At 41.7% G+C, this 24,529-nt stretch overlaps 1 protein-coding gene across 1 annotated transcript in view; it reads left to right on the plus strand.

Moving 5' to 3' along the window:
• Positions 1 to 22,306, plus strand: part of LOC139653856 (sickle tail protein-like) — a gene marked incomplete at its 5' end in the record, with an annotated part of 43,520 nt that extends 21,214 nt beyond the window's left edge. Inside the window, 15 exons of the mRNA XM_071530858.1 lie at positions 2,812 to 2,948; positions 3,676 to 3,823; positions 4,314 to 4,614; positions 5,639 to 5,797; positions 7,084 to 7,384; positions 7,959 to 8,060; positions 8,804 to 9,116; positions 10,225 to 10,309; positions 10,570 to 10,788; positions 11,165 to 11,257; positions 12,698 to 12,772; positions 13,544 to 14,993; positions 15,069 to 15,703; positions 16,854 to 16,988; positions 19,947 to 22,306. Coding sequence (XP_071386959.1) covers positions 2,812 to 2,948; positions 3,676 to 3,823; positions 4,314 to 4,614; positions 5,639 to 5,797; positions 7,084 to 7,384; positions 7,959 to 8,060; positions 8,804 to 9,116; positions 10,225 to 10,309; positions 10,570 to 10,788; positions 11,165 to 11,257; positions 12,698 to 12,772; positions 13,544 to 14,993; positions 15,069 to 15,703; positions 16,854 to 16,988; positions 19,947 to 19,973 — 4,180 coding nt within the window. The remainder of the gene's footprint in view (positions 1 to 2,811; positions 2,949 to 3,675; positions 3,824 to 4,313; positions 4,615 to 5,638; positions 5,798 to 7,083; positions 7,385 to 7,958; positions 8,061 to 8,803; positions 9,117 to 10,224; positions 10,310 to 10,569; positions 10,789 to 11,164; positions 11,258 to 12,697; positions 12,773 to 13,543; positions 14,994 to 15,068; positions 15,704 to 16,853; positions 16,989 to 19,946) is intronic.
• Between the last annotated feature and the right edge of the window lie 2,223 nt (positions 22,307 to 24,529).

The following is a 24,529-nucleotide window of genomic DNA, read 5'->3' on the forward strand; positions in this document are numbered from 1 at the left end:
TAAGGCCTTTAGAAATTTAGATACATTTAAGACTTTCAAGGACTTGAAGATACCCTGCATACCTTGTGAGTTTGAGCCCTTTGTTCCATGTCTACACCTCTGTCTTTTGCAACAGTCTCCACAATGTACTAGCTAGTGATACTATAAAAAATATTCTTTTAAAAAATCAGCAGCACTATACTGAGGCTCTAGTATGAGCAGGGACTGAGCAGTAACCATGTCTGGCATGGCTGTGCAAGCGTTGAAATTAACCATCTTAATGACTATATTAGCGAGTAAAGTAAGGGAATCACTGAGTCATAATGAAGCATTAAAGTGGGGTTGATTTGCATTAGCTCAGTCTATGACCTACAGTGCCTACTTAGATGCTTTACATTATCCAGCAAAGCTACGCATAACACTGGCTGCCTGCCAGCACGTGTCTAATAATAGTGTACATGTAAGTGAATGCTAATAGGGTTCACATGGCTGTGTATAGAGAATTAGGTGAGGCACACATTTTTGGCCTTTTATCTTTTATCTGTATTTAAAACGTCTTAAATACAGTAATTAAAAGTGAGAACTTTTTCCCCATGTTATGCAGGTTTATTTTAAATTAAAGGAATATTCCACTTACTTTTAACATGGGGGTTATTTGGCTCTTGACCGCCATGAAAACCAGAATATAAACTAATCACTAATCAATCAGATCAGATGCAGCTGGATGAATTTGTAGTGTTCAGATTTTTACTTCCCATTCATATGAATGAGGCAAGAAAATAGCCTGAAAATTGACATTTAACACGTTGGTGAACAGATTCGACAACAGATCCTGCTTTTAAAACAAACCAAACAAGATTTGGAAAAAACTGATTCATGCTTTTATCTCCAGCAAAATTGATTACTGCAATGGACTTCTGACAGGACGTCCTAAAAAGACCATGAGGCACCTGCAACTTATTCAAAATTCAGCCGCAAGAGTTCTGACCAAAGCCAAAAGGACAGCCCACATCATCCCAGTCCTTAAATCTCTATACTGGTTGACAGTAAGCCACAGAATTGATTTTAAAGTTTTATTACTTACTTATAAATCTCTACATGGGAGTTAGCCCTAAATATTTGACTGATATGCTTGAGCAATATAACCCCGCGAGACCTCGTAGATCACTGGGGAGTAGACTGCTAGTGGTGCCCAGAACAAAATCTAAACAAGGAGAAGCAGCTTTTAGTCATTATGCAGCACAGCACTGGAACCAACTGCCTGATAGATCTGGTAAAAGTAGATCTGGTCTCTCAAACAGGAACTATCTCTCCTAAATGGTATCCCTCCGCTATGTTCTCTTCTATCAATAAAAATGCTATTTGGCGAAATTCTGTTCTAAAACGTTGGACCAACAGTCAAGTGAAAATCACAGCAGCAGGATCTGTTGTTCAATCTGTTCACCAACGTGTTAAATGTCAGTTTTCAGGTTATTTTCATGGCTTCATTCAAATGAACGGGAAGTAAAAAATCCTAATGCTACAAACTCGTCCAGCTGCATCTGATCTGGTTTTCATGGTGGTCCAAGTGCCAAATAACTCCCATGTTAAAACTAGGTGGAATATTGCTTTAAACTTGTAAATACCTCGATAAAGTTGAAATAAAATAGGCCGAGAGGGACCGAGAGCGCTGTCGGTGTGGTGAGGCCTGGCAGGTTGATATGGGAAGGATTTTGCGATTTGTTTACATGTTGGGGAAAGTGTCTTTTTTCCCCTCGTCCTTTCCCACGCTTGTCTTCCCATATTTAGACCCCATGCCATGCCAGGACATGTGGCTGCTTGCTTCTTGCCTGGGCGACATTTGTGACTCAGCAAACTCCCTCATGGGTCTTTTAAGATTGATAGAGTGACAGGAATACCGCGGGCGTGAGTCATAGTCAGTTCATTACCATTCGGTATAAGTGCGTACTTATAACACGCGTGTAGTTATCATTAGCAACAAGACTGACCTCAGACAAACAATGCAGTGGTGATGTTTGAAGTCTAGGGCTCTAGCCAAGAAATACCTCCCAGGTTATGTCTGCTCAAACACTTTCTGTTGATCTTCTGTACACACACAAACACACACACACACACCTTAGCCTGCCTTATGAACTCACAGACAGTCAAACTGGTTTGCCCAGGATTGTCTCAACACAACATAACAGTGGTTCGGAGGTTTTAGTGTTTTAGTGTTTTAGTGTTTAGTGTATGAAGTACCATAAGAAAGTGTTCATAGGGTTCAATAAGGTAATATCTTTAGATTGGAATTGTTTCCGAGTCATTTCAGGACTCATTTTGATCCTCCAACAATCCATTTTTAGGCCGCGGAGCCAGTCTTTGACGTCTAACCCTAACCCTAACACCCGGGATAATCTGCAGTCAGCATCAGGCATTCGTCCAAAAACGTTAAGCAATTTGGATGAAAGTCAAGTCAGCTCTCCAGAAACTTAAACCTGATACCTGTGTATTGCAGAAAATCAGTAGAGCAAGTGACAGATGTCTGCACTGTAAGGAAAAGTCCTATAGTTTATAGTTTGGGAGGTTTGTCTAAGGTGAATGGATTCAAAATGTAGAGACAGAAAGAAACCAACAAGAACATGCACACTGATAGAAAAGGAAGAACTCCAAAAGAGACCAACCAATGCACAAAGGACGGATATTTATTTACATAACTTCCACTTGCATATATGCACCATACACTAAAACTCTGCTGCCATCTTATGTTTATAAATGGTTACTACATAGTTCATTTTTCAACCTCTGTTAACCATTACACTACATTACTCGTCTCTGTCTCTCTCGTGTCCTCAGTGAATTGGAGAACTATGTGGACCATTTGAGAAGAAACTCCGCCTCCAGTCCTGGTCAGCTGTCAATCACTCTGAGAGACGTGGAGGAGGGAGCGGTCAACCTCCGGAGGGTCGGAGAGGCGCTGGCCATCCTCAAAGGTCAGTGGCTTCGGGTGTATAGCTCCAAAAGTAGAATCTGGATTTATGACTGTTTATTTTTAAATAGCATAGAGGTGTGACCAAGTCAACTTTGCTCGAGTCCCAAGTCAGTCTCAAGTCTTGAGGCACAAGTCTCAAGTCGAGTCCCAAGTCTAAATGTAGATTTCCAAGTCAAGTCCAAGTCATTAATGTCAAGTCTCGAGTCTAAATGTAGAACAGCAAGTCAAGTCAGAACAAATCAAGAGTCCAGTATCAATTTAATATCTTAAAGAAAACTAAATATCTAGGACTTTTCAATGCAATATGGTTTTAATAGGATAAAAACTCGGTAAGAGCATCATGAGTTTGATTTCTAGAATCAGTTTCAACTTCAATTAATTCAATCATTCCATACAAATTCAGAAAACAGAATTTCAATTCAGTCGTCTGCTGGAACAAATCTCATCACTTTCAATCTAAGTCATTTACACAAGATCTCAAGTCAAGACTTTAGAAACCTTTTCAAGTCATCAAAGTACAAGTCAGAGTCAAGTCCCAAGTCACCAGAACCCAAGTCAAGTCCCAAGTCACCAGAACCCAAGTCAAGTCTCAAGCACAAGTTCACGTGACTCGAGTCCCCACCTCTGTTAAATAGATATAAACGATGATATGGAAAATTAGCTGAACACCTTTCAAAATTCCTTTTTTTCTTTTCGTTGCGACTTTTAACACGGTCGTTCTCTCCCAGGTGAGTTTCCGGAGCTGCAGGTGAAGATGCGCTCGGTGCTGAGGGTGGAGGTGGAGGCGGTGCGCTTCCTGAAGGAGGAGCCCCACAAGATGGACTCCATGCTGAAGAGGGTCAAAGCTCTGACCGAGGCCCTCGGCGCTCTCCGCAGGTACGAGTCGAACTTAGCCTCGCTTAATGTAGTTTAGTTGAAATTTACTGAATTTAAGTTTGACTGACTAAGTTTGACTAGTCCACATTAGAGCCACAGACCCCCATTTGATGATCCAAATCTCAGAATATTTTTATTGTTAGATCTGATTTTGTCCAGAATCCTATTACTATCTCTATTGTAGGCAGAGAGAAAACAGTGAAAGTGATCAAAATAGTCATTCTTCTACATTCTCTAATGGTGTTAACTCCTTGTAAATAAAATAATGGTTTAAAAAAAAGTTTAACAATTCATCAATTTGCTGGGGACCCCCTGGAACCCCCTCAAGGACCCCTGGTGGTCCCCGGAACCCACGTTGAGAACCACTGCTCTACAGTTCAAACTGTCCAAAAAAGCAGAAATGCCCCAAAAAAAAGGTCTTAGAAAAAGTAAAGCATCTTCTATGCAAATGATGTGCGTTTTCCATCTTTGATCTCCATCTCGTCCCCAGGTGCGTGTCGGAGTCGACCCCTCCGGCCAGATCGGCCCCAGCCGAGCCTCTGGAGGTCCCGGACGCGGACCAGGGCCCGCCCAAGACCCAGACGCCCCAGAACTCCCCCAAGCCCCAGCCCCGCTCCTCGGTCAGACCCCCTCTCCCCAGCCCCTCGTCCACCGGGACCCAGGCCGAGGTCTCTCCCGCCACGGCCCACCGAGTCAAGAGCTGCGCGGCCGCGGCGATCCAGTCCTCCCCTCACCACCCCAGTCCCCCGCTGACCCCCACTCGCGGACGAGACTCGCCGACCATAGCCAAGGTAGGCCCGTTCTGCGTCCTTCATGTAAAGCTACATGTAAGAAGATAATTGAGATGAAAAGTAAATGATCTGTGTGGAGAAATTGGCATGAATTTGTTATGAGATGCCAGGATTTACTGCTGATCCTTCTGGAGGTGTTGTAGGCTAATTTATGGTGAGGCACTACAGGTGAATAGGAGGACAAAATAATATGTTGAATATGGACACAAATACAAAACATTTTTTGTTTTATGAAATGGTTATTTGTAACTTTTTTTTTTTTTTTTTTGTAATTTTTTATCATATGCAAATTAGCTAATATTTTATAAAGAATTTTAAAAAAAGGGTGAGTATCAGTCAGAACACTTTCTCAGTGGATAAAGGAAATAAGTTTCCTTTCATTCTGATGAATAACGAGTTGAAATGACTATATATATATATATACATATATATATACGTATATATATATATATATACATACACAGTACTGTGCAAAAGTCTTAGGCACCCTAGATTTTTTATATAAATTTCTTAGAAGTCTTAGATGTTTGTTTTCTGCATTAGTGTGTCAGTAGACTGTTGTTTATTGTACATTTTTGATATTCAGAAACTTTTCATTTCATTAGTTTTGAAAGCATCTTCGCTTTATGGATTTCTTTGACATATGCCTGTATATATATCTACATATACATATACATATAAAGTATAAAAAAAGCCTCTGTAAATACCCAGCTACTCTTTTTTTAAGAAACAGTAGGTCAAATTTGGTTTGCTTGTGAAATTGTGATGGTCAAGCCGTCTCATATGTGATTACTACAGCAGGATAAAATGAAGCTAATATCACCATTCATTTTCCTGCCCCACGATACATATTGCCACATTTTTGTATTGTGATATATTGAATTTCGAGATATTGTCCCACCCCTAAATAGCACAAGGGATAGTGAGATTAGGTCCTGTGTGTATTGGTGAAAACATTTGTGTGCACTCGCTGTTCCATTGTATGTGAATAAGGTTGACTTGTTGTTGTAACCGTGGTGTGCAGGTGAGCCCTCGCAGCAGAGAGAGCAGCCCCGCCCTGCAGAAGAGGACGGTCCCCCTGCAGGCAGATACACTCTGCAGTACAACAGCTGCAGCCGACCAGCCGCCACTCACATCAGCAGAGGAGAGCTGCACTGGCAGGACCGCCATAAAACAAACGGGCGTATGTGCTGAATGCTTACTGACATTATGAGATATTGATCTGATACTGTACAGTATACATTAAGTACTAGTGGTGCTGAATACTTAGTTTACAGTGTTATTAGATCATTCAGTTCAATAGCTACTCTTGAAGCATCACTCTGACAGGGTTAGACAGTGAGACACAGTGGTGAAAACCAATTTAAAGAGTAACTAAACCCCACCCAAATGTGTGGTGAAGCCTGGTGATGTCACCTTCTATCAGTGGTGGAAGAAGTACTCTGATCCTTTACTTAAGTAAAAGTACCAAAACAGCAATGTAAAAATACTCCATTACAAGTAAAAGTCCTGCATGAAAAATCCTACTTAAGTGAAAGTACATAAGTATTAGCAGCAAAATGTAGTTAAAGTATTAAAGTAAAAGTAGTGGTTTGGTCCCTCTGACTGATATTTTATTATATATGACATCATTAGATTATTAATACTGAAGCATCAGTGTGTAAGCAGCATGTTACTGTTGTAGCTGCTGGAGGTGGAGCTAGTCTGAACTACTTATATACAGTTAGCTAATTTAGTCCAGTGGTTCCCAACCTAGGGGTCGGCCCCTCCAAAGGGTCACCGGATAAATCTGAGGGGTCGTGAGATGATTAATGGGAGAGGAAAGAAGAAAAAACAAAGTTCTGATACACAAATCTGTTTTCAGCTTTTTTACTTTTTCTCTAATCTTTGATTTTTGCTGAAATATTGGATCATTTGAACATTTACTGAAATGAAACCATGTGAGGTTTAGAGGGAAAAATCACTATTTGGTGGAGCTGTTAACAACTCATAGACATCTGAAATGTGACCCGACTACACACTGCTTTTTGGAAGACGTCAAAAGCCAAAAAGGTTGGAAACCACTGGTTTCATCTTTAACAATGTGTTGTATTTTAAAAGCTTGTTATATTATCCATTGTGTCAAATCTCCATCTGAAAAGTAACTAAAGCTGTCAAATAAATGTAGTGGAGTAGAAAGTACAATATTTCCCTCTGAAATGTAGTGGAGTGGAAGTATAAAGTAGCATCAAATGGAAATACTCAAGTAAAGTACAAGTATCTCAAAATTTTACTTAAGTACAGTACTTGAGTTACTTTCCACCACTGCCTTCTATAGAGTACAACAGGTGGTGACATCAAGATCAGCCAATAGCAGATGGCCAGTTCAGTACCCTGCTTTTCACCATCAGATGTCAGGCTTCACCACAGATTTGGGTTACTCTTTAAAGGTGCAATAAGTAAACATTTTCCATCCTCCGTCCTCCACAGACTACAGAGACAGAAACCCCAGAGGGGAGTCAGAGTCTAGAAACCAGCAGTGCGAGCCAGCCGGGGCCCGACACCAGCCAGCCCGACCAGTCCAGCGGCACCGCTCCCAGCCAGCCTCCTCCCGCCGACGCCACCACCACCACCACCGCTGCTGCAGACTTTGACCAGATGCTCCAGGAGGCCCAGGCCAGCCTGATGAGCTCCATCCCCGACCTGGAAGTGTCAGACACCGGCGAGGGGGAGAAGCCCGCCCCTGCACCCCGGTCGGAGCAGGAGACCCCGCTAGACCTGACGCTTCAAGGTTGATCTTTATTATCCCACAAGCTGAGAGCGGTTTGTTCTTAAGATGACCACAAAGTAATGGGAGTTTCCATCTAAAATTGTATGCTTTAATGCTTTATAGTACATAAGGAAGGCACATTCATGCACTTTTGATACTTCTTAAACCTTCATGTGAAAACCCACGTGAAAAAAATGTCTTACTTTGTTTTCTGATGTTATGTGACAGTTTTTACGGTTTTTACTTCAGTTTCTAGATGTGTTAATTTTCCGCATGTGCACTTTTTTTTCACATTTTCACCTGTCAGTATCTGTTTCACATGTGAAAACTTCAATTCACATGCAAATAAACAGTTTGCAGGTGAAAATATCGAGGGAAAATGTCACTTGTTCATGTACGAAAACCAACATTTTGCTTTGAATTCACATGTGGGCTTTCACATGTGACTTTTTTTGTAAGGGTAATGATTAAGGTATCAGGGGAAATTCTTCACTAGTGATAATCTTTTTTTATAGCCTGCATGGGGCTAATATCCAATATCAGTACAGGCCTTTGTGAATCCCTAACCAGGACCTTTGCTCTGTATCCACTGCAGCCCCGGTGGAGCAGGAAGCGGCCCTGCCAGACCCCCAGGAAGACCAAGCTCCCAAGCTGCCTGATGAGGTGGACGCCCCCATGTCACAACCCTCAGACCCAGGTAAGCTTCTTCGATTCAATACAGCAAACAACACACAAACAATACAGTGCCATCAGAAAGTATTCAACCCCTATCTATACTCAACAACCCATGATATCAAAAATGGATGTTTGGATTTATTTTCCAAATTATTTAAAATTGAAAAGCTCAAATGTTTTGAGTCGGTAAGTAAAATTCTAAGTTTCTGAAGGCACTGTGATACTTAAAATATAAGTATTATAATTAGTTTTATTTATGCTGTGCTATCAATCATTTTATAAAAGTGGGTGTCAATGTTTGAAATGGTGGGTATCTCATTTTTTGTTGAAACATATTTACATAATATAATTAGGGCTGAACAATTAATCGAAATTTTATTGAAATTGCAATATGGCCTACTGCAATTTTCAAATGGCAGGAGGCGCAATATTTGTTAAAGGTGAAATGTGTCAAAATAGCATTTTAAAGTAAATATTGTGGTGCTGCAGAGATGTCCTGGCCTACACATCATATTCTACAGACTTAAGAAAACATCTTTGTTTGGTACAGATCCCTGCAAAAATCACACCATGATCATTTTAATACGTTTTTCAATGAAAATTAGAATAATGATGTAAAAATTATCATTCCCTCTAATATCGCAAATCATATCGCAATTGCAATATCAGTCAAAATAATCACAATTAGATGTTCTTTCAAAATCGTTCAGCCCTAAATATAATGTTTTTTATCGATTTTAAACACATTCGTTTTGGTGCATCCAGCCCCAGCAGAAGCGTCTCAGCCTCCCGCGGCCGCTGTGGAGCCTCCTCCCCCCGATCTCCCTCCCCCGGCTCCCTCCCCGGCTCCTCCCCCCTCGACCCCTCCTCCCCCGGCTCCCTCCCCGGCTCCCCCTCCCTCGACCCCCCCTCCTCCTCCTCCCCCCTCGACCCCTCCTCCTCCCCCCGCGACCCCTCCCGGCCCGGAGCGCTGCGGCCGGCCGCTGGTGGAGAAGCCCCGGCGGTCCAGCGTGGAGAAAGAGAGGAGGCCGAGTCCCGACAAGGCCGGCAAGTCTCCTCCTCCTCCTCCCCCGCGAAGGTCAGCTGAAAAAGGTTCATTCCGATGCCGCCGTAACATTAGATGGCGGTATTGGCAGGTTCTTTACAGTCAGTGATATCTAGTCCGAGGCAGAGTGAAATAAGAGAAATATCATGAATTGTGTAGTTTCACCAAAAGAGATGAATGGGACCAGCAGGAGTGTTGGTTTGATTTTCTTATGTTGTATTACATTACTACACATGCATGTCCACTGTTACTCTAATACAATATGGCAAACATATTGGAGATAATGTCCTTAAACATTGAATTCCCTGTTTTCCTTTTTCTTTTACTGCTCATTTATAGTGTCAGAGCTTTCATAAGCTATGATCTGTCAGAAATAGGCTGGTTTTGACAGCTTGAATTCTTTATTTTGGTTGTTAAATTGATCTTTAAAAAGTTTAAAATTTTGCTTTTTTGAAACCTGCAGGTACCCTGGTTAGAATACCAGTGGAATGGATGGTTTTATATAAGGAAATTGATCCTTTTAAATTGATAGTGCCATGTAGGGTTGTTGGGAAAAATGTTAGGTATCACAAGAAAAAAGAAGAATATAGCAAATAGGGTATATCAAAATAGGGCTGGGCGATATGGTTGAAATCAATATCATGATAATCATAAGGATTTTTCTCTATCAATATATATCACGATATGGTTCATGTATGTAAAATCATGTTAAATAATCAAATTAACGTTCATCTCATTGAACCAAATGGTAATGTTAGGTGTGATGTCAAACAAAACAGAAATATTCAAATAATATTCCTACCATACCTCATTTTATCAGAGTTTTTAAGTAAAATTTGCTTGTCATCATCAATTCAGACAGCAGAAATGTGTCACGATATTAAAATATCTTCATATCGTCACGATATGATTCCACTGAAAGACGATAAACGATAATATTGAATGATTGCCCAGCCTTATATCAAAACATAACACAACTGACAGTTGCAACACTAGAATGTCTGTATATCGAGTATATGAAATATATGCATCAGAGATCAGTTAAATATTTTGTAAAATTGCGTATGCTGCTTGTTTAGGTTGTCGTAGTGTTATAGTTAATGTATTACTTTATAATGATCTTACTATCATTATCATCCAGATTCTATGCAGCCAGTCCAGGCCTTACCACAGGAAGGTCAGGAGAGGTGATCTTCACCACCAGGAAAGAGCCTGTTGGAGCACAGGTGTGTGTGTGTGTGTGTGTGTGTCCACTTAAATTGATGTTGCTTTGTGTTTTTTTTTTAAATTGGTCTTAAATTCAATTCCAAGTAGCATTCAAAATGTCTTACAAAGTTGTAAATTTGGCTTTTTGAAGCCTGCAGAGAGCCTGGTGAACTTAAGACCTTGGTGCAAATCTGAAAATAGTCAAACTGACCCAGAAAAACAGGAGTGTGTATTTATTCTGGGTGGTATACTCCTTTATCGTTTCCTCCATCTCCCTCAGGATGAGGATGAGAAGGAGGCGGCCGCGGTTCCTCAGCCCAAACCGCCCAGGCAGCCGCCGGAAGTCAAGCCCAAACCCCAGATGCCTCACCCCGCCCCGGTCCCGCCTCCCGCCGCCACCCCTGCTCCCGCTTCAGCAGACACGGAGGACGACGACAACGATGATGATGATGATGATGATGAGAAAGAGGAGGACGACAAGTTCATGAAAGAACTGCAGGTAGATTGATTTACCACTTGGATTTCTTACACCTCCACAAAAGCAGATCAAGTAGCATGCTTTTTGCCATTAGATGTCAGGCTTTACCCAGATTTGGGTTTGGGGTTTAGTTACTTTAAAATATCCTGTACTCACATAACTTACATCAGTTGGCTACTACTTACTATGATGTGCAGTATGAATCTCATGTCATAACGATTCATGTCAGCCTTAAAATGTGGATAAAAGTACATTCCACAAAGAAAAAGATGGGTCAACTGAGTTTAGGTAGGTTTACACTCCACTCCATCCCTACCTCTTGACCCACCACTCTTCCAGTGACCTTTGACCTTTACCCTTTACCCATAACCCTTTACCCTTTGCCCCCCTTGCCCAGGTGTTTCAGAAATGCACTGTGAAGGAAGTAAGCACCAGATGTGTGGTTGACCTCTCAGCCTCTGACCCCCAGAGCCGAGAGATTGACCCTAAGGTAAAAAAAAAAACAAAAAAAAAAAAATCCACTAACAGCACTAATCATTAATGGCTGAATTTATTCAGGCACAGAAATTCAGATTTTTAACTCTTTGTTGCACATATCTAATTGTCAGCTTTCTATGGCTTTCTAATTAGGGAGAAACAACAAGGAATCTGTTTTAAAAATTTAAATTAAAAAAATTATTTACTGCTCACTAAAGCTTCTCTAAGTAAGAAGAAGACTTTCAGTTTTCTGACATCACCTTACAGGGTTTCTGGGTAATGAAGTCCTCAAAATCCAAACCCCCTGCCATATGGGGCCACCAAAGTGTGAACTTAAGTGCACCTTTAAAAGAATAAATCTGAGGACTTTTTAGTGGGCAATGAACTCAACATTTCTTAATGAGTCGAGAGAACACCAGCAACGTAAAAGGACTTTTACCTGTTTCACTAAGCCATAAAAAGATCAGATTTGGCCCATAAAGAGTTAAACATCTGATTTTTCTGTTCCAGTGTTTATCTAACTCTAACTAACCTGGATCTATAATCTAACCCTTAAACACATCCAAGGTAATGATTGTGCAGTCTCACCAACAGCACTAAACATTAGGTTGTTTTAATAATGAAGACAGTCATTATTTGTGGTTTGTGTTGAATATCTTCCTCTGCTTCTAATTCACACATCAACCTGAGTTTCCACTAAAGGATTAACACTCGTGAGGTCAATTACTCTCTCTTTTCTCATAATTTCTTGGGTATCATGATGCATCTAACAGGTGTTTTCCAACTGCGATACTTCATTAACGCTGTAGCAGAGTATCCCTTCCTCTCCAAATGAAGCTGTGCTGCTTTTATCATAATGTAATGGTCCCTTTTACAGCTGGCTTTTAAATTCTAATGCAGATGAAAAGCAATGCATCTAGAGTGCATCTAGATGGATTCATCAGCTGTAAGCCGGACTTGTCCCTAGATGGGGATACATCCTATTCATTTCTCAATCTATTGTTGTGTCTTTGACTCTGAATCAGGGATGAAACTGAAGGATTTGGGCCTCTACTCTTACTCTATAAACTCCATCTCTCTCTCTTTTTCTTGGAAGACATACCAGCCATGGGTTAACAGGCTAACATTTCCATCTCTTCCCTCAATGTCTTATTCCATCTTTGGCCAAGTGGACTTTACATTCTCTATACATGCCTTTTGTGGATTAATAAAGCAACTACTGTGCTACCCTGCCTTGGCTGCTGAAGTCTTTCCTACTAACTGGGACGGAGTACACTCTACCTGACTTTATATATAAAACACGTGCATGCAAACACACATACATGAACCATTAACCACATTCATACAAGTGCACACATAAGCACAAATACACAAGCGCACTCGTAAGCACACGCACGGCCATACACAACGACTTGTTTTCCTACTCATCAATATACACTGTCCCACCGATCAGATTCAGCTCTGGAGAGACAACCCATTGTTCAACACAGATGACAACAGCAGTAGCACTCCACCACAGATTCCCAGGGTAAGGCACGCTCTCCTGGTTCAAACAGACCTCTTCCACATGAAAATGTCATCTACTGGGTGGATTGTAGACAGGCAAAATGTCAAGTTCCCTTCCCTTTCCATTCCTCTAATCCAGTGGTTCTCAACCATGTGCCATCGAGGCCCATGTATATGCAGGTTTTCATTCCAACCAAACACTACACCAGCTCATTTCAATGATTAGGTCCTCCTTTCAGATTGAAGCTGTGCTAATTAGTGAAGCTGCTGAAGTGTTTGGTTGGAATGAAAACCCGCAGACTCTTGGCATCCATGGAATGTTTGACAACCATGGGGGAAGGCAGTTCATGATTTGTGTTAACAATGGGGAAGCTATGTACCACCAACTCCCTTTATTCCTTAAGTCAGCTGTACTGTTAAATTGTTTTCTTCATATTTTAATGTATTGGATTAAGTATTAATTTTTCAATTAAAAATGATTGAATGAGCTATTGATACAAAAAGAACTTTGAATTGAGTCGTAATTGTATTTTTCAGGTGTGAATGATTTCTTTACATTTCTAGCGTATGTAAACAGCAGATCAAAATAGACCTGTATTTTGAGGTATGGTGGGATATGAAATTTGCAGAGAAGTCCTACCCTCCCAGAATCTCTGTATATATCAATATTTGATATATTAAGACAATTGCAGATTATGCCTTTAAAGTTAGGAGTAAAGAAATAGTGACTAGAGTGATTTTTTTTCTAATTTCCTAATGATGTAGTCCTGTTCCTCTCGTTTTCTGTTTTTAGGTCATGTATTATGTCACTGCAGACCTGTCAAATGAGAATCCTTTGCCAGGAGGAAATGACCAATGCAAAGGAGAGGAGAGGACATCTCCAACATCACAGGTGGCCAATCAAAATCCTCCCGAGTTACTAACATCTGACCACCAGGTAGCTTCTCAACCAGGAACTGCAGATGGCTGCCTTGAGAAACAGGTGATAGCATTTGGACTGGAGGAAGGCAATGAAGCTGGGAAAAATGCTCTGTGTCCTGAACAGAAGGAGGAAGAAGAGGAGGTGGTCAAACAAGTACCCATCGTAAATCCTGCACCAGCAGAGAAGAAGGTGGAGTTACCCCCAGTTGTAACTTTACAACAAGAAAATGTTCCCGCTGTTGATAATGTGAGTCCTGGCCAGAAATATGAGGAGGTGGTAGTAAACCAGGCACCTGCCCCAAACCCAACACCAGCAGAGAAAAAGATGGAGTCACTCACAGTCGTAACTTTACAGAAAGCAAATGTTCCTACTGTTGATATTGTGAGTCCTGATCAGAACAACAAAGACATTATCCAGCCGGTGTCTTCCCCAAACCCAGCACCAGTAGACAAGAAGGTCAAGTTCACAACAATTGTTACTCTACAAAAAGAAAATGTTCCAAACACTGGGATCACAAGTCCTGACCAGAAAAATGTGGAGAAGGTGGTCAAGAAGGTGCCTGCCCCCACCTCGGCACCAGAAGAAGTCAAGAAGTCAGATTTGAAAGTTGTTGTAACTTTACAAAAAGAAAACATTCTGCCAGAGAATTGCTCTATAGTATCGTCACCAAAGTCACAGGAGGATCAGCCCATGAGCTCAGATCAGGGGTGTGTAGCTAGCCCCATCCCGAAACCTACCCCCCTATCAACGAGCTTCACTGACAGCCAAAGCAGCCAGCAGAAGAACCAGGAGGCAGCAAGGCATGTATCCAGGGACCAATCAGGATACACAGAAGAGGGAGGTAGCCTGAGTCCTGATCTATTTGATGACGAGGGTCCTCCCCCTCCACCACCCCCTATCGATAAAAAAATCTCCTTCCGAATTTCTAAGACTAGAGTCAAGACTCAGTCCAAAGAGGAGGACCTAGCCAAAACCAATAGCTCGGAGATGATGACTGTTGCTGTGGACAGTAGTGGTAACCCCACTCAATGTCCACATGAGGAACAAGGTGGTGAGAACTTTGATGACTTTGACAATAAACCTGTCATCATTATCTTCAATGAGCCCATGGACATTCAGTCAGCCTACAAGCGACTGTCTACTATTTTTGAAAGCGAGGAGGATCTAGATAGCATTCTATCACCAGAGAGTATCGAGGATGATGAGGAGAGGAAGCAGGAGGAACGGGAGCAGAATTTACCTTGGAGAAAAACTGGCATTGCTCAAGCAAATGCAGGAGTTGATGTGATAGAAATCACAGCAAATGGTCAGAACTCCTCATGTATCCAGCAAACAACAAATAGATCTGCATCAGATCATATATTATCTCCTGACAACAAAGACCAGTGTAAACCAGACTCACTTAGAAAGTCGGAGACCAAAAGGAAGTTCAAATTCAAGTTCCCCAAAAACAAACTGGCTGCCATCAGCCAGGCCATTCGAACGGGGACAACCAAAACTGGGAAGAAGACTCTTGAGGTTGTTGTCTACGAGGAAGAAGAGGAGATAACATCGGACCAAGGGTTAATGAAGGAGACCAAGAAGGAGACTAAGGAAACCAAGAGGTTTGAGATCAACAATATCAAACAAAAAATAGACTTGGGTCAAGGCAGTGCTTCTAATAGCGACACAGCCTCTTCTATCCAAACTGGCCACTCCAAATCACATAGCCGGAGTGAGGAGCTCTGCAAGAGCGCGTTTGACTCCATTGACAGTCTAGAGGAGTCCATCAAACAGCTGGAAATCAGCGTGGACAGCATGACTATCCCCTCTTCCCCTTCCTCCATTGCCTGTTCACCACCTCTGTCTCCTAGTCCTACCATGGTCTCCAAAGACGATCCTCAGCCTGGAGGCAAAGTCAGAAGAGAAAGGGAGAGAAGCCCTTCTAAGAGGCCGGCCTCTCACATCCCGAAGGGCCCGAAGCCACCCCAGAGTAAGAGGGCCAAACCTCAGCCTCCCCAGGAGACTGTGAAAACTTCTACCAAGAAACAGGTCTGATGGGTCTAAAGTTCCTCTCCCTCCATATCGCATTTTGCTTAAATGGTGCTGGTGGCTGGGCCTCTACTGTGACTATCTGACAGTACAAATATGTTCTGCTGTGTCCTTCCTTCTAATAGGTAACCATGGGTCCATTTTCGACTGCGCCATTTTGCGTCCTCAAATTAATTAAACCAAATGTTTACTAGGAGGGACACAGAATGGCCGTAGATAGGAGCTGCGACATCAAGTGAAAGAAAAGGGCAAACTTTGATTTTTGGATATTTTTCTTCATCAAATGAAAATCCTTAATGCATTGGCACTTCCTTGCTGGGCAATGCTTGTTCAGCATTGCTATCATTCCTCATTTAAACCAGGGTACCACTAGCTGCAAGCCTTTGGTTTCGATGAGAAATGACGTACAATGTAAACACAATGTTTTTAGAATAGCTAAAGGACAAAGTACAAACTTTTTCAACGTAATATGACAAGTGCCTGGTGAAGAGAAACAGGCTAATATTGATGACATTGATGACATAGTATCTTTTTGAGATACCCCACTGTTTGCCCCCTTGAAATGAGATTAAGTTAATACTACTACTACTAGTCAGTTAAGTCAATTCACAAAGTAGATTCACATTACCATACAAGATAATTGAAAGTAGAATTGAATACTCAGTCAATATGTTCTCAAGATATAGTGTAAGAGAAGCATTTTATTTTATTTTTTTATACAAACATTTCATGAAAAGAATCTACTTACTGAATTGACATAAAATGAATCCCCATATACCCCATGCATGATTGAAATACCCCTTGATTTATATTGTACCATCCTAGAACTGAAAGCAAAGATTTACAATCATTTTTCCTCCATGTGCTACTGTGGTCAAATAACTTGGGATGCAATGGTTGCTTTAATATTGGGTCATGTTAATTTACTGCTTGATATTGAAGCTTTTGGGTGGTTTTTAATGTCTGTGTTGGAAGGTATTGTGAGCATGATGCTGTGTAATTCACCACTCTCTCTCACGCAACAGAAATTTCTGCCTTGCTTTTTTCAACGACAGCATAATCCCACATATCCCACACATAATCCCACTCAGTCTATAACTAACTAACTGTTATATTTCCCTCTATCTCTATTTATGACTCTCCCTTCCAGACCTCCAGTGGCAGTTCCCCCTCTTCCGGTCAGCGGTTGTTTTCCAAGTCGCGCCACTCGTCCTCTTCTGGGTCGCCAGAGAAGGCACCCAAGGGCCAGCAGAGCCTGCAGGACACCCAGAAGCAGTTCAGACAGGTAGATTTACTCTGACGAGACCTGGGGTTAGCAGCTCTGAAGTAGAGTGGATAGAATGGGAATTACTATCACTGCATCACCGCATGGTCAGTGGGTTTGTACACTTAGAATGGCAGGCTGTACAACCTTTAACCTTTGTTGTCGGACATCAGTACAGTCAGTGATGTAGTGGTGCATAAAAACCAGGGTAAACTCTGACCTCTATCATCATGACATCATGAGGCAAACAACTACTAATATGAACAAAAATCAAGTATCAGAAAAGCGTTAACTTGTAATTTAACCTATATCAGTTTGATAGTACTTATTACGATATATACTATGAATTTACATCATAACGATTTATGTCAGCCTAAAGAGGTGGGTAAACTATTCCACATATAAAAAGGTGATCAAACTGAATTTAAATGGGTTTACCCTCCACTGCATCCCTGAATACAGTACATGAGACTCAGTGAAGGGAGATTAGATTATAATAAACCAGGGAGTGTGCTTTCTATCCATTCTATTTCTGTAGTTCATCTACTGTAGTGAACCATTTCACACTCAGAGTAGTGTAGTGCAGTAGCTCTGGACAAACTGTTTGAGCTTGTTTATGCCACAGGTAACTAGGTAGAAAAGACAAAAGACAAGCCACTAGATACTATTACTTTTCTCTTCAACAACAGTAGTAAAGTTCTTAGAAAGTGTGATATGTAGTGATTGCAATGTAGTGTTTTTTTGAATGTGTCGCTGTTCTCGTGTAATTCTGTCTCCTGTATGAGTGGATGTGGGTCTCCCTTAAAGGATAAGTTAGCCGATTTTGGACCTATATACAATTTGTCTCTTACATACCTGTAGTACTTGGACCCACAGAGAGTACTGGCTCCCGAGTCAGCTGTCAGTTGGACAAGAGGCCTAGCAACAGGAGCTTTGGGTTTCAACATACAGCTGACTCTGGAGCCAATACACTCTGCGGGTCCAAGTACTACAGGTACTGAGAGACAACTTATATATAGGTCCAAAATCGCCAAACTTACCCTTTAAGTCTTCTCTGACTGTTTTCGGCTGCTTTTTGTCACCGCACGCCTTCCTCTTCACCCTGACAAACTTCTCTAAATCAGCATGTTCACTGTGTAACATCCCTCTTCACCTGGCAGCAGGTTGTGGAAATATCATTTGGATGTCTTTCAAACACTCGATTCTTTATTACCCAGTTAGAACGTCAGTTATTATCCACCCCATCATATCATGAAAGAGTATGCCATCCTGTGAGCGTCGCATGAGTGTTCGCTGTTCAGTGGCATTAGTTTCATCAGACAAATACTGTGAAACCATGAATGACCTCAGGTTGTAGTGGTGGTAAATATTTCCAATTATTCTGAAAGAAAACATTAGCTAGTATGATTTGGCAAGATATTTTCTAAAACTTGCATTGCAAATTGAATGTTTTTTTTACTTTTCTTAGCTGATGCTGACTATAAAGGGAAATACCACTGAATTTTATCCCCCAAGTATGTTACTACTATGTCTTTGGCCAGTTAAGTTAGTATAGATGAACATTCACTACTGTGTCTCATAGCCAGAAACAACTGAGCGGTGTTGCTGCTTAATTCTTGAATGCAAAAGTACAACTCAACTAGTAAAGATAGAAACTGGCATTACCCGTGATGCTGTTGTGACGATACGGCTATAGTTCTTCATTAAAAAGTGACAATACAAATGCGCCCTGTTTGGGTGTTAAGGCAACTCCAGTCTTGATTAGAGTTCTATGATTTCTAGCTTTGGGAAAGAGTCATTGCGCTTGACTGGCCAAGGCCATAGGAATAACATGTACAAACCAGGCTTGGGCGATATCCGAAATTTTATATCGCGATGCTGTCCCACCAAAATATCGCGATATGCAATATTATTGGGGTTTTTTTTCTTTTTGTTTTTTTGTATTATATTTTATTTCTTTCAAATCACATCAGATTTCTAGGCTATTAATAATAATAACTAGAAGGGCACTCGGAGACCTCCGCCAAGGTTCGTGCTATTATTGCTTGTTCATGAGTCGGATCCGGATCTGCTCCAAAATTTAATGGGTTCTTCCTTGGCCCATGCTACACCCTTCCACCAAGTTTCATGAAAATCGGTCCAGTAGTTTTTCTGTAATCCTGCTGACAGACAAACAAACAGACAAACAAACGGCACCGAAAACATAACCTCCTTGGCGAAGGTAATGATAATCCCCACTTGAAATAAAATTACAGATTTTTTCACTACAACTATGACTATTTTTGTTTTCTACTATCCGAGCACTAGTAGATTATACGTCTACAAGTTTAAATGTTTGCGCAATTGCGATCCAAGCGACACACGATACCGCAGAAATATCGCGATATTCGGGAAACATCGCCGATATCCGAATAATATCGAATATCGGCCCAAAGCCTTGTGCGAACCCTTAAGTTGAGTGTTCTTCCCCTGTGGCGGCTGACCTGCCCTGTCCCGTGGTCTCTGTTTGCAGGCTAACAGCAGAGGCCCTAGAGCAGCAGCTGGGGATAGTAACCATTCTTTCCTTGCTTTACCTGCTTCTAAGATCCCAGCCTTGTGCCATAGCTCCGGAAAGCACTCGTCCGCCTCTCTGTCCGGTCCTCACTGTTCAAATGTCCACAACAGCCTCTCTTCCTCCTGCTCCTGCTCCTCTTCTTCCTCCTCCTCCTCCTCCTCCTGCGCTTCCTCGCCCTCCGCCCCCTCCGGAAGACGCTCTCTCCTGTCTCCCCCTTCCAACGTCCCCAAGCCTCCTCCTCCTTCTCCTGCTGCTTCTTCTTCTTCTTCTTCTTCTTCTTCTTCTTGCGCCCAACGCTCCAAGCAGGCCTTCTTCCCGTCCGCCACCGCCTCCTCTCCGTCCCCCCCTCCTCCTCCCCCTCCCCCTCCCCCCCACAAGTCTCTCATCCCGTCTCTGAATCTGAGTCGTCTCCTCCCCTCGTCTAGCCACGTCTCGTCGCCATCCCACGCTAGCGGCGGGCGCCGGCAGCATCGCCTCGCCCTCGCCCCCTCCCCCGCCCCCGCCCCGGCCCCGGCCCCCCAGTACAACTGCTACTCCTCGTCCTCCTGCTCGTCCTCCTCCCCCTCGTCCTCCACCTCCTCCTCCCTGTCGCCCACCTCCTCCTCCTCCTCCCCTCCCTCCCCGTCCTCCTCCTCCCTCCTCCCGGCCACGGCGAGGAGCGTCCGGACGGCGTCGGCCTCGGCCTCGGCGTCCCGCCCCGGCTCCCCGGCCCACGGCAGGAAACGCCAAACGGGACGGGTCCAGCACGCACCGGCCTCCAAGGACGCGGCATGATGGGTTTGATGTTTGGATGTGATGTTTCAGGGTGTTTGATAGCTTTTTTTTTTTTTTTTTTTAAACGGGGGGGAAAGTACATCATGTCATAAAAGTGCGGACAGAGGTGGGGGGAGGGCAGGTAATATTGTGTGATGTTTACCTTTTCACTTTTTTTTTGGATATACTGTGAGCGTTTATAGATATGATCTGTAATTGCAGGGGTCTCTATTCACTCCAAATGGAATTTCATACATTTTCTCAACCATCTGCTGAGAAGATAGTGTTGTGCAGAATATTGTTTTTTATTAAAAAGTAAAAAAAAAAAAAAAAAAATCCACCTCGGGATCCTCTTACACTGTTGGATCTCATCAGTCTGTGATGTTCGGTGCATTCCAGGAGATATTTTAAGTGTTGTAATTATTTTTTTTTTTTGGTGTACCTAGTTAGTGATTTCCTACATTTCCCAGAATGCCCTTTGACAACCCAAGGGGAGTAAGCGTGTCGCAATCAGTTGTTGGCTTTACATGTAGGTGGAGAGAGTGATAGTGAAATAAGAAGAATAATAAGAACTAGAGAGTGAGAGTTTTTCCAGTGGAGAAAAGGCTTGAGTTGTGCCCAAAGGAGGATTTCTAGGAGATTTTTTTCCCCTTAGTCAAAACACAACATCTTGAGGCTGCATTGCATTCTGGTCTACATATGGCGAGTTATCCACAAGACTAAGAATACATACACCAAACAACAAAACAGACCCAGAAATGCAAAGTTCATCACCAATAGCTGTGTTTGTTGACAGTGTTAAAGAGTTTCAGGGTGGATTTTCCCTTTAAAGCTGAATAAGATTAAATTCTTCACCGACTTTATATATCCTGATACACAGTCCTTCCATTTGGTGAATAGAGACTTGAGTTTGACATGCTTTCAGGTTTGATTTCCACATTCACAAACACACAGTCCATCAGCTCTATGCATCAGTAATATGCAAATAGAACAGCTCATTTTGCTGTTCATCGCCAATCGGTGCTGAGTGCTTTGGACCGCAGTTTTTTGACTCTTTGATGTGTGAGATAATGTTTCGCCGTTCCACTTGGCGGTGTTGAATATACTTGTAAGAAAAAAAACATAGAGTGATTCTCAGTATGCAAAGTTTATCCAAAGAAAATCTTACATAGACAAAATATATTGTTTAATATATGATGTAAATGTATCAACTCTCAGTGTACATTTTGTATGTCAGATGAAGGCAAAGATATACAATATACAGTATGTGGCAGTATAATATAGGAGATATATAAGACATATCTAGTTTATTTTGACATAAGCTTTGGTTATTGTGCTCATTTTTAGATGTAGATTTGTAGTGAGTTGTTTGAAGAGACTTTTGCCAAAACAAAGAACTTTTATTGTCAAGTTGCTTTACACTGCCAAATCAATCAGTCACTACTTTACAAACAGACAATCTAGACGGTGTGAAAGGCAAAAATCCATTTTGCAGTTCTTTCCAAGGCAGTACTTTACAACAGGAGCTGAAACACCAAAGTGTTTGGTTTTACCATGTGATTTAAGACATGCACTGTGTGGACCTTTTACTGTGTACTGTGTAAAAAAAAAAAAAACCTTTTGAATGTTTCATATCATAACCTAGTGGCAAGTTTTACATCCATGTGTTTGGAGAAAAAAAAAAAAAAGCCTTTAATCGTATACTTTTTTTTGTTCCCTTGCCGACGTTCGAACCTCTGCATGCCTCTCCTGTTAGAGAGAACTTGTCGTGTTTACGGTCCTGTACATAATTGTGTTCATTTTTTTTTTTTTTTTTTTTTTTTGTAAAGCTGTCGGCCGTGTTGCACACAGGTCTCGTAGAAGTTCAGATGCTTGTTGTGAGGTTGGAGAACTAATAAAGGGCTTCCAGAGTGTTGAGATACTGTGTGTGTGATGAGTTCACTTCACCATGCCGCCAGCAGAGGGCAGTACACACACGCTGCAGCGCTGATGATGGCCTAGAAAAGCTTCTCAGACATTTTGCTAATTAATATTCCACATTTGCATATAGAATGTGCTATCCTGGAATATTAATTACCAAAGTTTTTTTTTTTTTTTGTTTTTTTTTGTTTTGTTTTGTTTGCAAAAGTGTTTCTGATAATATGTATTTCTAATGGTGTGGTATATCAAAAAAAAAATATATATATGTTGACTGTGGTTGTACTGGTCAGCTCCCAGTGTGAATGTGTGGAACTGAATGGATGTGAAGCAGGGTTTAAAAAAAATGACTATTACATATACTATTATAATCTTATAATTCCATTCTCGTCTTTTTTTTTTTTGGCAAATATCCCTTCACAACACACCTCCACCTCCTCTCGCCACCTTCCTCCGAGCCTCCCTCTTCCCAAACCTTAATGAGATAACCCCGGCGCTGTAATTGGCTAAATTATTAGTAATTAGTTCCATCGTATGCTAATTAGCTCATATGTAAATTGCGGGGCCAGACGAATCCCAGCGCCCGCCTCTGTGTAATTAGTCTGTAATTCCTCTGCATCCTATCTGGCAGGGGGAAAGTTGGCGGTCCAAAAGTGTGCGAGATGCAACACAGAGGGAGGAGACCGGGGGAGTAATTAGAAATATCTCACTCCAAGCATTTCAAGATTAATTACAACATTTTCAGTGTCCCAATACTTTTTTTTTTTTCCTCTCTCTTTCTCTCTCTCTCTCTCCGCTCCCCACAACTGGGCTGCGTCGGCAGAGGACAGCCACAAACCAACAAGGAACTCGAGTGCTTGTTAATCAAAGATGTGGCTCCTAATTTGCATTTCTAATTGGAATTAATTAGGATTGCCCAAATAGTATGTGTGTGTGTGTGTGTGTGTGAGAGAGAGAGAGAGAGAGAACGGAGCTCGGTGATGTTCTTGCTTATGTGGATTTCTTATTCACGTCGTTTCATCTGATGATGTCCTCATCAACAGCACGTGGACGACCATATCTGGGCTATTAATAAGACTTTTATGGAGAATTCCATGCTGGTTAATGGGCGATCAATAACGCATCATCATATCCTGACGAAATATTCCTGCATACATCAATACACAGGGTATTCCAGATATGAGAAGCTAGTGACACACACTGAAAAGTCAAGGCTCCATTGGTTTATATGATGTGTTGGCTGCTTTATTCATGCTTACAATGATTGGGAAGAAGACTGACTCTATATAATAGTGACAGACTGTGGTGTGCAGAAAGACCAGTAAACCAGTGGTTCTCAACGTGGGGTCCGGGGGACCACCAGGGGTCCTTGAGGGGGTTCCAGGGGGTCCCCAGCAAACTGATGAATTGTTAAACTTCAGCATTTCATTTACAAGTTAACACAATTAGAGAATGTAGAAGAATGACTGTTTTGATCATAGTTTCTCTGTTATCTCTCTACCTACAATACAGATAGTCATGGAATTCTGGACAAAATCTTTTCTAGCAATAAAAATATTCTCAGATTTGGGTCAAATGGGGGTCCGTGGCTCTAATGTGGACTAGATTAGGGGTCCTTGATATGAAAAAGGTTGAGAATCACTGCAGTAAACAAACATGTCAAGTTTCATCAAGGCAATTCCAAGACTTTTCAATGCCAGTTAATATAAGAAATATAAGACCAATTTCTCCACTGAAATTAATGGGAAAAGGCTAGAAGACCTCTAAAACTAAACTGCTGACTTAAAGGCCTTGATCGCATTCAAGACCTTTAAAGTCAGGTTGTGGTTTAGCGTTAAAGGATAAACTTCTGAAATTTAGTTTGTAGATAGCATGATTTAATAAGTTACATATATGATAAGCACGAATACTGGTCATGGAATTCATTGCATTAGATAGGTTTCAGCCCAACTGGAGTGGAAACCAGACTGAAACGCAACATGAGCAAAACCAGGAATGAAGATGGAAAGTCGTGGAACATTATGCAAATCTGATTCATCACACTAATCCTGCACTAATCACAGCCATGTCACTCAAGTCAACGGACAACTGTGTGACAGTTGCAGTCTGTAAAACCCGCAGTAAAACCTGCCTCACCCTGCTTTAAAGAGCTGCTAACCCTAAAAGAACTGCATTAGTCTGGCTTTCAATGGAGAGTTTCAGTGTCCCATGATGGTCTAAATGCTGTTTCAGAGGCTTTTCCACCCTGACAAGAATACAATTCTGGAGGAAACTCTGAATACTTGAATTTTTTGAGGCATGAAAGCAGCTAAATTTAAAGATACTGAATATCAACAGC

Source organism: Centroberyx affinis, unplaced genomic scaffold (genome assembly GCF_046629955.1).
Source record: "Centroberyx affinis isolate AG114_WGS23_722 - 3 ecotype Tasmania unplaced genomic scaffold, CSIRO-AGI_Caff_v1 ptg001989l_1, whole genome shotgun sequence".
Classification (NCBI taxonomy): domain Eukaryota; kingdom Metazoa; phylum Chordata; class Actinopteri; order Beryciformes; family Berycidae; genus Centroberyx; species Centroberyx affinis.